This window comes from Apiospora phragmitis, assembly GCF_038363925.1.
Source record: "Apiospora phragmitis strain CBS 135458 chromosome Unknown utg000006l:1.0-5683423.0:1.0-5690449.0, whole genome shotgun sequence".
NCBI lineage: Eukaryota > Fungi > Ascomycota > Sordariomycetes > Amphisphaeriales > Apiosporaceae > Apiospora > Apiospora phragmitis.
The window spans coordinates 3,047,180-3,061,608 of NW_027117404.1; the positions used below are offsets into that span (position 1 = coordinate 3,047,180).

The window sequence follows — 14,429 nt, forward strand, 5'->3', positions numbered from 1 at the left end:
CCAAGCTTGGTTAAACCGGGTGCGCCCGCAGCAGATCTTGGTAGATCTTTGCATGATGGCATGCAAGATCGAGTTGTACCAAGATCTGGATTGAGGTCTGCAGGGGGTTCATGACAGTATTATGATATGCCTGCGATAACCAAGCCATCGCCAATTCTGGGAGTCATACTCATCTATCTAGCTTGTCCCTGGCAATTCAAGCGCTATGCTATGGCGCCGATGCGTGGCATTCAAAGCTACGGCGGTGCGAAGCTAAAGCAATGTCGATACGACAGACTTTCACCAGTTCCTTTAGTGGCTTCAGATCAATGACGTATCCTATACGAATCAAGGGGTCATCACATAATAGCGATATCAGCAAAAAGAGGCATAGTCGCTGATACTTGCGATGATTCAAATAGTTGTCTAAACAGTGACATTCCGCATTGCGCCATGTCGTAGGGACTTGTCTATTCTCGTCTCATACGTTATCCTTCCTATCTTCATGGCGAGTGCATCGTTCGATCGTGATATCGAAAGAGACAGTATTGTCGCACCCATGGCTCAGAACGGGCAACAGAACGGGGGCCAACATAGCCCCCACGATGAGAAACCTAAGAGAGTCCTCATTGTCGGCGCTGGGGCTGCTGGGTAAGTTGAGCTGCCGAAATTTCCATTATACCTTATCTTATACTACTGCGAGGTCTGAAGCATGTCCGCCGCATACCATTTGACACAACAACCCGGTCAATTTGATGTGACCTTGATCGATGCCGTCGACTACTGCGGCGGCCAGGCCTTCTCCATCCCGCTGGACAAGGAGCGCCACGGGGCCTCGTGGTGCAACCAGGGCGTCCAGGGCGGCTCCTACATCTTCCACCACACAGCCACCATGTTCGCGCGCCAGGGGTACCGCGCCGACCCCGTCGACCTGCAGGTGTCCTTCGGCAAGGACGAGCAGTTCTGGACCAACGTCTTCCCCACGCAGCTGCTCGCGCGCCACCAGAAGGAGATCGGCCGCCTCGTGACCTACCTGCGCGTCATGCGCTGGTTCGAGGTCCTCTTCGCGCTGCTGCCGCTCCGGCTCGTCTTCAAGCTCGGGGGGTTCTCCGACGAGTTCACCAACACCATCGCCCTGCCCATGACGGCCCTGTTCCTCGGCACGGGAAACGCCACCCCCGATGTCCCGGCCATCATGTTCGAGCGCCTCTGCACCTCGCCCACCTACGGCATGTGGTACGAGCCCGACCGGCACACCGTCGTCAGCAACCGGCCGCCCATGATCGTGTTCCCGAAGCTCTCTGACTTCTACAGCACCTGGAAGGACGACCTCGTCTCGCGGGGTGTCACCGTCCGCTTGTCCACCGAGCTGACCGAGATCGTCAAGCGCGACAAGCATGGTGTAGTCGTCAAGCTGAAAGCGCGCACCCCGCGCTGGATCACCACAACCCCGCGGGCGGCGACCCGGATGAGCCTGCTGGCGAGGAGATGTACGACGAGCTCATCCTATGCTGCCTGGCTGACACGGCCAAGAAGGTCCTCGGCAAGACGGCGAGCTGGCGGGAGAGGAAGGTGCTGGGCTCGGCCAAGTTCAGCGACGACATCACCATCACCCACAACGACGCCGACTACATGAAGCGGCACTACGAGAACTTCTACCGCGAGGATCTGGCCATGGCCAAGACCACGACATCGACGACGTCGCATTCTAACGGCAGCAACAATGACAGCAATGATATGGAAGACTACCAGTCGCGCCTGGACTGGGCCGCGGACAACTTCCGCCCTATGTACTACATCAAGATGTACCCTCGGACCGGTCCAAGCTGGAGATGTGCTTCGACACGACCAACTACCAGAGCCAGTTCCCCGAGAAGGTGCCCTTCGAGCAACACGTGTTCCAGACCATCTACCTGAACAAGGCCCGGGACTCGCACCTCTGGTCCGACAACGAGATCGACGAGGACAAGATCATCCGCAAGGACTGGTGGCACCAGCTCTGCCACAGCTACACCCACTACCTGCTCGTGGTCTCCTGGGTCATGTTCCTGCAGGCCAAGCGCCGCGTCCGCTTCGCCGGCTCCTGGACCCTCGTCAACGCCCACGAGGTCGCCATCATGTCCGGCCTGGCCGCCGCCGTCGACCTCGGCGCCGCGTACCCGAGGACCTCGAGCACGACCGCTTCGCGTTCCTGTGCTTCCGGCTCTACTACCTGCTGGCCTACGGCAAGTGGTACCGTCGTCGGTACACTTCTTCCAAGAATATGAAGAAGAATACCTCTTCTGCCAAAAAGGCCGATGGCGACAACGGGTTAAGTCAAAACGCCAAAGACGGCCAGAGCTGGGCCACCGGCCTCTACGGCAGCGTCTACAAGGGTCCCGGCGTTTCCGAGACGGCGCGCTCCGTCTGGAAGGAGGATATGAAGAAGGGCTTCAGCACGGACAATTTGGCCGAGAAGAATGCACCGGGCCGGAGCCAGCCGTGAGAAGACGGTCAATCGGAGTTGCTCGATAAAGGGGCTGGCACCAGGGATGTAAACGTTCCAAACAATGTTAACAATAACATGAGATGCAATTTTAATGTAATGTAACCAAGTGGGAAATAGTGACTAATGACAAATTCTTGAATGCACGAGAATTAATTGCGAATCATTTCGCTTGTAGTTTCGCATTTGAATTTTATATCATCACCAGCCAATCTCGTAGCGAATATCAAGTTTACTTCTGGGCACAGTACGCTCTCAGAACGAATGGAGCCTTCTCGTCCGTCGCTAGCAGTCCACTTACAACTGCCGTCCGGCTATTGTATTCCTTATTTACATACAATCCATGCGTCACCGCTGAAGACGCCCCCTCCATGATACATACTATGCTTTCGGGTTCTTTCGTCAACCAACTCCTCAGCCCCAAGCCCCCATCAACAGTCAGTCCCAAGGTACCTATACATCGTACATCATTAATTCAAATCGTATAGTGGGCTTTCCCCCTTTCCCCTTAGCTCTCCATTTTCCTCCGAATTTTTAGACCAGTTCCACTCAAGGTATCGTCGGCACCAACGTAACGATGACCCAATGCGCCACGGCGCGCTCGTCCTTGAGCGGCGTCCAGTGCACCACGAACGCCTCGTCGCCGCGGAACTTGGCGCTGCGCCACGTCTGCAGCCGGAGGTCGACGCTGATGGGGTGTCCAGCGCGGACGCAGCTGCGGACGCGGTTCTTGTAGTCGCCCGCCACCGCAGCCGCAGAGGGGCCGATCATGCAGCTCTTGAGGAACTTGAAGACGTCGGACCTGACTATCGCACTCTCGCGGATGCTGGCCCTACTGGCACTGTTGCTGCCACCGTCGAGCGCCGCCGTGCTGCTATTGTTGTTGCTGTAGCCCGCGGGGTGCAGCACGTCCGCGACCCCCTGGGAGTAGAAGTGGACCACAAACGAGTCGGCGTGCACGACGATGTACTTGGAGTAGGCCGTGTAGAACTCCTTGATCTGCGTTGGCAGGTCCTGGCCCTCCATCCGCCCCAACACCTCTTGCTCCATGCCGCTGCCTCCCGGCCCTCCCACATCGAACGAGGGTACGGACTTGAGCGGATTGGGATTGTTGTCGTTGCGCAAACCGAGGGCACGGAGCAGGGTTCGCGAGAAGGAGGTCCGTGGCTGCACCTGATTGTAACTGGCCTGGGACTGCTCGGTCCCGTCGGATTTTGACGTCGATAACACGCGCATCACGTCGGCACTATTATGGATTGTGCTGGAGCAGTTGACCTGCCCTCCCAGCCAGAAGGCGACTTCCCCATTCTCACCTATGAGCGGAGCTTTGCAAGGCAGTCAGCCTCTCGGAAAGACACAGATTGGCTCGAATTGGAGTATTGTCTCTCGACTTACCGATATAGAGCAGGTTCCAGAACGGGTCTCCGTTCTTTTTATAGTTGAGCAGCAGCTCGACTGCTTCCCTGCCTTCTATCATCGCGTTCCTTAGGCGTCGCACCGGCACGGGGTCGGTGAGCTTTCCCTGCAAGAACCGGCAATTCCGGGAAATGATCTCCGTGCGACTGTACCCAGTAACCTTGATCAGACCATCTGAAGCAAACACAACGGGGTTGTCGGCGAGACTGTGATACCACGTCGCATTAGTACGGTCGACTTAAAAGAGACATTGGCAGCCGCAAATTAACAGACGCACCTTGGGTTTGTTAAGCAAAAGCAGTCTCCAAGTCCTTGGAATTTTGACCGGTCGTTTGCCAGCGCCTTACTCGCGTTCAGAGTGAGTTGATGGTTAACAAATCGTGGATATATATCCGTGAAGACCAATTGCTCCACCAGCACTTCCATCTCCGTGAAGAGGGTTTCCATCACCGGCAGCTTCGTCATGACGATCGATTTCATCCTCTTGTGAACCTCCTTCAGCAGCTTCCCCGGCACGTTGAGCTGATGTGGCGACTGGTGCGTCATGTAAGTCTTGTGGATGCCCGTCATGATATCTGCGAGCTGGTTTAGGGTCGTATGGTACTGTTCAATCTGGGCCATTGTTAGCGACGCGATCCTCTGCAGCTAAACAGATCTTGTTGGGCCAACATACCTTTGCCAGAAACTCGACGTTTTCGCTGCATACACGATTCTCGCTGAACTTCAGAAGATGATTTGCTATAGCGGGATTGTGCAGCACGACTTGGAACACCTGCTGGCTGAAGAAGTCGGGCAGCCGGCTTGAGCCACCACGGCTAAGACTCCCATTTTGCGAAGGGGCTTTCTTTATCGTGACACTCGGCCTCCTCCCCGACATCCCTGGCACCCCCGAAATTATAGAGCCGCCGCCATTTGCAGCTACCTGGGCGTCGCCACTGAATTCGACCCAGTCGCCGTTCTCGTCGACGTAAGGAAGCACATGCACCGATGGATTTCGTAGGGGGGTTGGTGCCTGCTGTTGGTGTCAAACCGACCAAACTGTCCCATTCCATGTACCGTGTGTGAACGAGCCTGTGAAGCGGTCTTGGGTCGTTTGACAGTTGAGGTATTGCTGGCGGGTATGGATAAGCGGGACGATATGCTGGAGTAGCTGTTCCTCCGACGAGTCTCATATTGAGAGACAGCGTCTTCGTCTAGGCGAACGAACGCAACTGGTGTCGAGCTCATACTTCGATCAGGCTTCGAGTCGCTTTCCGGATCCTCGCCGTGTACGCTCCTGGTATTCGAGACGCCCGAGAGGGATGGTTCATATGGGGTCTTGGTAGCCTCGGAACCATTTCCACCGCCGTTTGTCGGATTGGCATTGGCCATGGGGATGGGATGTGTCTCAAACTCGTTCCGCGGCTGCAGGTCGCTCTGCTCACTAGAGCGCGTTCGGCTCATCATACTTCGGGGGCGCTCAATAATGGAAGACTGTCTCCTAGGAATGCGGATCAAACCGTTCTCTACCCTGGGCAAGTCTTTAGAGACCCGTAGTCGGGCTTCTCTTAATCGAATGAACGAATCTTGCTGCGAGGAGGATTCCGATTCGGCCGTATCGTATTGAGCCATGCTGGAAAGAGGCCCGGTCCGGCTAGTACTACGATAATAATCGGAGGCTACAGATTTGGATCGGGAGGCGAGGCCGGATTCCCCATGATGTTGCTGGGATAAAGAAAGCGAGCTGCAGCGCTGGTAGCTCCCTCTGCCTACAATGGCCTGCTGTGCGGCTGCGATGGACCCGGCTGCGCTGCGATCCGTGAACGCTTGATTCGGTGGCCCCGGTTCAACATTGCTGTTGTCACCATTTATGTGAAGCGGGCGTACGGCAGCATCCGGGCTTTCATGCCAAGCCACTTCCTCGGCCTGCACTGGAAAGCCATCTGCAGCCATTGCAGCATTAGTAAATAGAAGGGACAGATGCCTATAGGAATTGACGGATTATGGTGTTCATGACGACACGAGTCTAACAAAAAGCAGGCGGCATCAAAATGAGTAAGGAAAATAAAACCCAGGTAGTTCCACAAGGACTAGGAAGGGGAAGAAAAGGAAGAAGCCGACGAAGCAAGACGTGATCAGAAGCAACGTCTGGAACCAATTGTGGTGTAGTCCGGCCATGTGCGGCTTGATTTGGCATCCCTATGATGCCGGGATCTTCTTCGCGATTCGAAGCTTACATAGGGCATTTTCATAGGACTGCATCCTGATGCAATGTGATATGCCAATCATGCGCAGAGTTATCCGTTGACTAGCAGCAAAGACCTACGCCTCGAGGCTTTCACTTCCATAAGGAGTATCACGGGCTTCAGTATAAACCTTATTGCCGTCGCGTCCTGATAGGCCTAGACCGTATGGCGTCGACAGCCATGGTAGAGATCAGCCCGCCAAGACCAACTTTGGACAAGTAGATGCTGTGGGGGACGCGGCATAGTCCCCCTGATGTTGATCGCTGCCCGCCAGTGTCAGTTCGACTTCTGATTTGGTGGCCGACCCAAGCGGAAGAGGGCGGCGAGTGGCAAGGGGCGCGGAAACCTCTACAATTCCGGGGGGGAAAGGAGGCCCAACAAAGCTGCTTTGACTTTCCTGGGCCCGTGACGGCTATTGAGTTCAAGAAGAAAACAGCAAGACAAAAAGCAACGAACAACTGAGTTTCTTCTGAAGGTTGTTGGTGTGGAATATTTATGTAGCTGACCGACGAGGTAGAAAGCAATGCAAATGCATGATGCAGTAAATGAATGCGTCACTGATCTTGACATTGACAATGCAACCTCGGGTGCAGTTCATCCATACCTCGTGAAGAAGGTTCATGGAAAGCCACAAAGGATTGAATACAGTAGCTATAACGGCTCGTTCCGGCTCTTACTGCTGGTCTCTCTTTACCTCGTGGGTAGCGTAACGCCCAGTCCTGATGAGGCGCCCGGGTGGGTTGATGCAGCAGAGTAGACCCCATCTTCAATTGCGGCAAGGAGCGATATAACGAAGGTCAATTGAAATGGAAATCAGACCATGGTCTTCTTGACGTGCTGGCGCCCTCTCCAAGCGCTGGGCGGTTAAAGTCGAAGGGGCCTGACCTGAAGCATGGACTGCGAAACTTGATTGTAAGAAGAAAGAGAGAGGACGATAAAAGGGCCCATTGGATTAAGCGCCTGGATTGTGGTTGAAGAAGTGTCACCCAGTCGATCTCTTTGTCTCGGGGCCATGCGCGACAAAGGACGGAGCACAGACCACCCGAACCGCCGGGCATCTGGTTGGTCCAGACGTCTCGAGAGATGCCCGATATAGAACCTCTCTTGTTTCAGCGGAGGTGATTGGCAAAAGAGCACTCGAATGGTCTCTTTGTGTTGGAAAACCTTCGTCCATCATGACATGAATGGGCGTGATCAACTCGTTTATATGGCTTCGAGGCCCGCCGTCGTTGGTCCTGGAACTTGTGCCTTCTTCTGCATCTATCTCTTCCCTACCGTTCTTTTCCTTTTGACTCGGTTTCCTCTACAAGCAACAGCAAACTCGATCAGGCACTGCGTGTCATCGGGCCTTTCCCCAGTCACATTCATACGATACATTCATAATTAGTATCTCTCATTAATTGTTGCTGATACCCAGACAGCACTTGGTTGGATTCTACTTAAAACCAAAACACCCAGTACAACATTCTTTAATCACTTACTGCCTCCATCTACCAACTCGTTCAGTACACCAAGATTGGTTATACAGATACCGCCTTCGAGATGGGCAAGTCCCATGCCAAAAGCAAAGTAACGGCTACCGCTACGACTTACGCCAGGAAGCAGGCGATGGACAAGGGGTTCCAAGTCATCAACCCGGCCCAAAAGTTTGAGCTCATTGCGCGTTGGATTGCCCGCGGCCTGCAGTTGATCTTCGCCCTCATCGTCGTCGGCTTCTACGCCCACCGTGTCGACGAAGACCGCAAGGCCGGCAAGTCTCAGTCGGCTGCCTGGTGTTTCGCCGTCGTCACCGCCGGGCTCTCGAGTATCACGACCGTGGTCTACAGTATCCCGTTCGTCATCAAATCCGCGAGGCTTTGGTCCTTTGACCTGTTCTTGTTCATCCTGTGGATCGCCACCTTTGGCACCTTCGCCGGCATCTTCCTGAAGCGCGAGAGCGGCACCAAGTACGAGGGCACGAGCGTCCGCGCCATGAAGGTTGCCGTCTGGCTTGATCTGGTCAACTGCATCTTCTGGCTGATCACCGGTGTCTATGGTTTCTGTCGCACATTCTGTTCGAGGTGGTTTGGCAACAAGATCGACCGCGTCTTCAAGAAGGGCGAGCAGAAAGTGGGCGAGGGGATTGACCTTGGGTTCGATGGAGCCCGAGATGGCGTTCGAGGAGCATTTTCGAAAAAGAAGCAGCAGCAGCAGCAGCCAATGCCGACCCAGCCCTCACAGGTTTACATGGTGTAATCCAGGACGGCTGTAGCCCGGCGCCAGCGTCCTTTGGAAATATCGTTTGTTGCATAGTTGAAGGCGCTTGGCGTTTCCCTACATGGGATTTGGACCCCACGGGGAATTATATAAGTAATGCACATTTCATACTGGTTGTACGGTTCGTCCCTTCCGGTAGCAAATCCAATACACCACTCGTAAGTGCTCACCCTTGTGAATGTCAACATTGTTGTAACAGAGACCCAGCAACGTGTGAGTCCGGATACATACAGTGGCAAAAGCGATACTTGTGGTTCGTGCCTGGGGGGCAATGGCCTCCGGGTATGTATCAAGATAATGCTGCGCCATTTTGCTTTCCGACAATGTTGAAGACGACATGCAAGACTCGTACGTAGAGACGTAGCACAAATATGGCTGGGGCTCAACGCCGACCGCGGGGAAACCATAGGGCAAGCAGCCATCAGAAGTCCAGGAGCCAATGACAGGTTGTGTAGAACCCCTGACCTTTCGTCAGCCCTCCACGAGTATTAAAGCTGATTAGTGCATCGGAATACCTCGTCCGCCATTTTGGTTACTTCAGATCTGTGTGAGTGGAACTCAGCTCATCTCCAGTCGCCCTTGTTTCTGTCGAAAGTGCTATCGCATGTCCTTTGGGGAAAAGAGCGAGCTTCAAATGCCTGCAAGATAGAGTGGTTGGTTCACGTGCAAGAGGACAAGGCGGCACGAGACCAGTGGTAAAGCGAATGTTTTCGGCAGGTAAGTTGAAATGCGGGGGGCTGTCTGTGTGACTGAGCTAGAGTGTAGGGGGCCCTCAGCCTACAGCCTACCCCAGCTCATCGAGTAGGTTCAATAGTGTGCCGGCTTCCGTTGATTGAGTATGAGTAACACATAATTGACGTTCTGGCAGCTGAGGTTATGATAAAATAGAATACAGTCATGCATGCAATGTAACCCGAGTCCTGAGTCCCACCAATGTCTCTACACCGAACGAACTACATGCAAGGAACACGAGCATGACCTCGAACTCGGTTCAGTCAGGCCTTTTTGCAGGGACTTACGTACGCACAGGTGGGCTAATTTACCCGCCATCGACCAACTGATTGGATCTGGCATCTCAGACAACGACGATCGTGCATTGCAGTGGAACGGAGCCTGCCAATATTTCGCCAAGCCTAACACCACAGCAGTACAGCAACGCAGCACAGCGTCAGTCAGCGGCTGAAGCGGCTTGGCGGCTCAGCTTCCTGTGCTTTGTTTGTGGTGGCACTGTCGACTGCTGGGTAGGCGACAACGACCACTAAACGACCGGTGCATGATCGTCTCTGGTGGGTGGTCGGCACACACCGCCGCCGTGCGGGCCAGCTCAGTGACGCAATACTATTTTTACGATGGAGGCAAGAGGTTAGGTTGCAAAGGGGCCCTTTTGCTTGCCACATCACCACCAACAGCCCGCAGCTATCTGCATGCCCATGTCTCGCTTGTCTAACACGACAAGGCACTGATATGGTGGTCAGCTGGATCATGTGGAGGGCTGAATGAAATGGGGGGCTAGTCAGCAGAGCAGATCTCACTTTACGCCCTCAAATACATAACCTAGGTAGCACAGGCACCACCTCGCTCGCTCATTTAGAGCTTCGCTAGGACGGACCGGGCTGAAGCATGATTATGTCCATTGCACTATACTACCTATACTCTACAACGGTGTTGCTGATACTCTTCACCACCGCCACCGCCACCATCATGGGCCTCTCGCTAGTTTCGCGTGCACGCGACCGCGGCTGCGCATCGTCTACGCACAAGACGCCAACCCCCACTGCCGCCAACACCGGCCGGCAACGGTCGCGTTTCAACGCCGTCACCGAGGCCCGGGCCGCCCAGAACATGACGGGCGACCACACCGCCTTCTTCGGCTCGCAGGTCGGCGGCGAGTCCGTCATCAATTATAGCTACACCGATACGCCCTTTACGCTGCTCATGTGGGACATATACTATTTCTTCTATTTCGCCTGGGCCTTGCCGTGGGTCATATGGCCGCTCCGGCCCTGCCACGGTGGCCACTTCGACGAGATGTCTTTCAGCCCTTCCAACATGTGGTGTCTCTTCATCCATGGGGTCCTGATCATTTTGCAACTCGGGTTTATCTTGACACTGCCTCTGTTGGTGTTCCTTCCGGTCTGGACGGCCATCTTGTGGATGGGCTTCTTCGCGACCGTCAACTGGGCTCTGTGCCTCACGCTCAACGGCCCCGAGTTGACCTATCACTCCGACCCCATGTACGCCGAGGCGAAAGAGGAGCACGCGCATGAGAGCTGGATCTTCATAAATGGCGTCGCCTGCGGGTAAGTCATCCTCACGTCGTAGACATGCTCCTTTCATTTTACGTCATACTAACTGGTCAAACAGCGAGGCCTGGTTGCTGAGCAACATTAACCGCCTTGCCCTGACATTTGGCCGTCCCGTCATGGGAATCCACAACAAGACCGATGGTATCATCTTTGACGTTGTCGAATGCCTTGTGCAGCGCAACCTGAGCTATGCAACCCGCGACGTTCGGGAAGCCTACCGGACCGTGAAGCAGGAGCTGTACAACCCGGCAAAGTCCAAGGTCATCTTCATCCTGCATAGCCAGGGGGCCATCGAGGGCAGCATGGTGTTGGACTGGCTACTGCAGGAGATGCCCCAGGATATCCTTTCGAAGCTGGAGGTCTACACCTTCGGCGCGGCGGCCAACCACATGAACTCGCCGACGAAGCACGTCGCAAGCCAGACAGCCCAGCAAAAGAACCCTACCTCCCTGACCACCACAGATATGACCCTGACAAAAGGCCCCCTCCACGGCTCGCCGGTTCAGATGCGCACCCCATCGAGCAGCCAACACGAACACGACACCCGCCCACCGACCCCGCCCACCGTAGCCAGCGACCAGATCAGCCCCTCGGCCCTACCGCAACAGCAGGAGCCGGAGTCGCAGCAAGTCCTGCGCGCCTCGTCCCTCGTGCCGGCGTGCGACCGCGTCATCGGCCACATCGAGCACTACGCCCATACGACCGACTTCGTCGCCCTCTGGGGCGTGCTGCACTTCGTCACGAGCGAGCGCGCCTCGGCGCTGATCCCGCGCTTCATCGGCCGCGTCTTCTCGCGCACCTCGTCGCGCGGCGGCCACCAGTTCTGCCAGCACTACCTCGACGGCATGTTCCCGCTGCGGCGCGGCGCCGACGGCCACGCCATCGTCGCGGCGGCCGACGGCGGCGGCTGCGACGAGGACAACAACGACTTCATGGAGAGCGTCGTCGAGCGCGGCGGCCGCGGCACCGAGGGCGAGGACGCGCGCGAAGGCTTCGCCAACAGCTGGGCCCTGCTCGAGCTCGCCGGCAAGCGCGAGGGCTCGGGCGACCTCGCCCACCCCGAGGTCGCCGTCCACGGCAGCTTCCATGGCCAGCTCTCGGCGCACCTCGATGATGGTCGCGACGTCAAGGTCAAGGACCTCAGCCGGCTCTGGCAGTACGTCAATGGCAAGTCCCCACCCGAGCTGCCCAGGGGCATGGTGCCGGATGCGGATGGTGTCGTGAGGGCGGGGACCCTATAGGAGAGGTTTGCTGGATGATGTCTGTGTGTGTGCGTTTGGATGCTTTTGGTTCTCTCTCGCCTATACCCTATCCGCCTTCTTGTTTTGTCTTGGTTCAGGTTTAAGCGAGTAAGCGATTATCTACCTATATATCCCTCTTGCATGGTTGGCGTACTGCTTTCACACCTATATATACACTTTGAGATAGATTACGAGTATTGATAGACCAACCCTAGCCCCTAGGATTTGGTACAGATTGCTGTCTTTCTACATAGCTTTGGATACTCGGCGAATAAAGAACTATCTCGTTACCAGCTATGGCGTTCGTGCTCCTTGAGATAAAATTCAACACAGCCGATCATTCGCGCTTTGGTTGACTTAATTGCCGTTATTAAGTCGTAATAAAAAGTCGGCTCAGGTATATAAGAGTATGATCGGAACAAAACTGAGCTTTCGAATACCGTTTTAAACGTCTCGAAAATTGCTGGTAATTGCGAGTTACCCGAACAGTAAGCATATAGTAGGTAAGTGGTATAAACTATCTTAAGAAGCGGGATAATTGCCAACTAATTCATTGCCAACTAGTCCATTGCCGGCCATCGATCCCCTCGTACTGACCACCATCATCATCATATCTTGACTCGAAACCCAGTCCCATCCCGCTTCTGCCTCACGACCCTCGCGCAGATAATCAAACACATCCCCAACAACAGCGAACAGCCCGTGAAAGTCTGCGCTCCCCAGTACTCGCCCCCCGACGCCGCGATGATGGCGCCCGCGATGGGGTTGCCCGTAAGCACGGCAAAGCTGACAATCGTGAACACCATGCCCATGCGGGTGCCGCGCTTGCGGAGGTCGGTCGTCAGGCTGCTGAGCCCCGCGGGGAACAGCGACTGGATCCCGCCCGCCGCGATACCGTAGAAGACGGACCAGGCGTAGAGCTGGGCAGGCGTGCCGACGGCCATCCACGACAGCAGGGCGATGCCGGTGATGAGGCAGGTCGGGATCAGCAGGTTCAGGGGCCCGACACGGTCGGCCAAGTAGTTGGGGCCCAGCCGGCCGATGACGCCGACGCCGTTGGTCAGCAGGAGCAGATTGAGCGAGTCGGGGTAGGAGAGACTGGGGTGCATCTCCAGATCGCTGCGCGCGAACGAGGACAGGTAGTAGAAGCCGAAGTAAACAGCCCAGAAGTTCTAGTAGTATCCTTTAGCGTTAGTGCTTGCTTGTTTCGGACTCGGCCTAGATGCAATGACCGTCTTCCCCCTTTCTATAGTTGGCAATTGGATAGTTGATTTAATGAGATATATGGCTACCCTCATCACAGTGAAGGAGCGTGTATAGGAAACTATCGAAAAAGGGCGACTGAAAAGGAAAAAGGGGTTCAGGCCTGACTCACAAAGAACATGCCAATGGCAAAGAACGTGTACTCGAGCTCGCGAAACGCCGACCACTCGACCAAGCTACCCGTCGTGCGCGGCGGCAGGCGCGCCCGCATGAAGAAGTTGGCAAAGAGGCACGTGGCCAGTTGCACGAAGCCGATGGCGCGCACGGTCCAGCCAAAGCCGATGGCGCGCAGCAGCTGGCGGGCCATGGCGGGGAAGATCAGGCCGCCCGTGACGGAGCCGCTGGCGGTGATGCCGATGGCGAGCGAGCGCCGCTTGTCGAAGTAGGTCGACACGACCGAGATGGCCGGCGTGAAGAGGCAGCCCGAGCCGAGGCCCATGCACAGGCCCTGGGACAGCAGGAGCTGCCAGTAGCTCGTCGCGGCCGACGTGGTGAAGATGCCGAGCACCAGGAAGAAGGTGCCGCAGGCCAGGACGGGGCGGAAGAAGCCCGCGTCGGTGATGCGGCCGGCGAAGGTGCCGATGAAGAAGGTCAGGAAGACCTGGATCGAGCCGATCCACGAGACTTCCGAGGGCGACCGACCCAGCAGGTTGGTGTAGTATGTCTGGAAGACGCCGAAGGAGTTGATGAACCCCCACGTATTCATCACTACAAGATGTGCACATAGGCAGGCGAGCCAAGCGGCTTTCCCGCCGTCGGGTGGCGGCCCAGGGTTCCAACTGGACTTGGTCGAGATCCTGCTAAGCACTCGGTTCATTGTCCCTGCGACACCACTGGCCTCCGTGTCTAAGACGGCTGGCTCAGGCTCAACTCGCCAATTCTCGTTGGCATCTTGAGTCTGATGCCCTTCGCTTGCGACTTTTCTTGGTCCTTGGTCAGTATCGCCAGTGCCACCTGGTCCAGACCGCTTGATCCCATCTTGCTTTTCAACGTCCACAGGCAAGTCTTCAGCTGCAGTAGACCCGTTCGACGAGGCAGACGACGGCATGGGCTCCATCTCAAATTCAATACTCGCATATAGCTTGTGGCCCTTGTTGAGCGAGTGACGAGTACACGGGCAGAAAAATCGAGATTATAAGTTGAGGTATATGATGGTTTTGGATGATGGCAGCGAAAGCGATCTAGTGGTTAGCCGTGACTGAATGAGAGGCAGTAGCGATGGAGGTTATTTGTATACGGATGCCATCAGAGACATGGG

The 14,429-nt window shown here is 55.7% G+C and overlaps 6 protein-coding genes across 6 annotated transcripts; 3 read left to right on the forward strand and 3 right to left on the reverse strand.

Annotated features, from left to right (window-relative positions):
- Positions 1–538: 538 nt before the first annotated feature.
- PG994_006210 (FAD/NAD(P)-binding domain-containing protein) lies at positions 539–2,464 on the forward strand (the record flags this gene model as incomplete). Its single annotated transcript, XM_066857619.1, has 5 exons — positions 539–630; positions 691–1,338; positions 1,386–1,784; positions 1,841–2,117; positions 2,144–2,464. The coding sequence occupies 5 exons, from the start codon at positions 539–541 to the stop codon at positions 2,462–2,464; spliced, it is 1,737 nt and encodes a 578-aa protein (XP_066716888.1).
- Positions 2,465–3,013: 549 nt separating this feature from the next.
- Positions 3,014–4,501, reverse strand: PG994_006211 (uncharacterized protein; the record flags this gene model as incomplete). The annotated part of the gene is made up of 3 exons (XM_066857620.1): positions 3,014–3,789; positions 3,860–4,086; positions 4,158–4,501. The coding sequence occupies 3 exons, from the start codon at positions 4,499–4,501 to the stop codon at positions 3,014–3,016; spliced, it is 1,347 nt and encodes a 448-aa protein (XP_066716889.1).
- A 297-nt stretch (positions 4,502–4,798) lies between these two features.
- Positions 4,799–5,491, reverse strand: PG994_006212 (uncharacterized protein; the record flags this gene model as incomplete). Its single annotated transcript, XM_066857621.1, has 1 exon — positions 4,799–5,491. One exon carries the CDS (start codon positions 5,489–5,491, stop codon positions 4,799–4,801), a length of 693 nt encoding a protein of 230 aa, XP_066716890.1.
- Positions 5,492–7,647: 2,156 nt separating this feature from the next.
- Positions 7,648–8,340, forward strand: PG994_006213 (uncharacterized protein; the record flags this gene model as incomplete). Its single annotated transcript, XM_066857622.1, has 1 exon — positions 7,648–8,340. One exon carries the CDS (start codon positions 7,648–7,650, stop codon positions 8,338–8,340), a length of 693 nt encoding a protein of 230 aa, XP_066716891.1.
- Positions 8,341–10,062: 1,722 nt separating this feature from the next.
- On the forward strand, positions 10,063–11,908 carry PG994_006214 (uncharacterized protein; the record flags this gene model as incomplete). Its single annotated transcript, XM_066857623.1, has 2 exons — positions 10,063–10,661; positions 10,726–11,908. The coding sequence occupies 2 exons, from the start codon at positions 10,063–10,065 to the stop codon at positions 11,906–11,908; spliced, it is 1,782 nt and encodes a 593-aa protein (XP_066716892.1).
- Positions 11,909–12,516: 608 nt separating this feature from the next.
- PG994_006215 (MFS monocarboxylate transporter) lies at positions 12,517–14,228 on the reverse strand (the record flags this gene model as incomplete). Its single annotated transcript, XM_066857624.1, has 2 exons — positions 12,517–13,080; positions 13,284–14,228. The coding sequence occupies 2 exons, from the start codon at positions 14,226–14,228 to the stop codon at positions 12,517–12,519; spliced, it is 1,509 nt and encodes a 502-aa protein (XP_066716893.1).
- Positions 14,229–14,429: the final 201 nt, after the last annotated feature.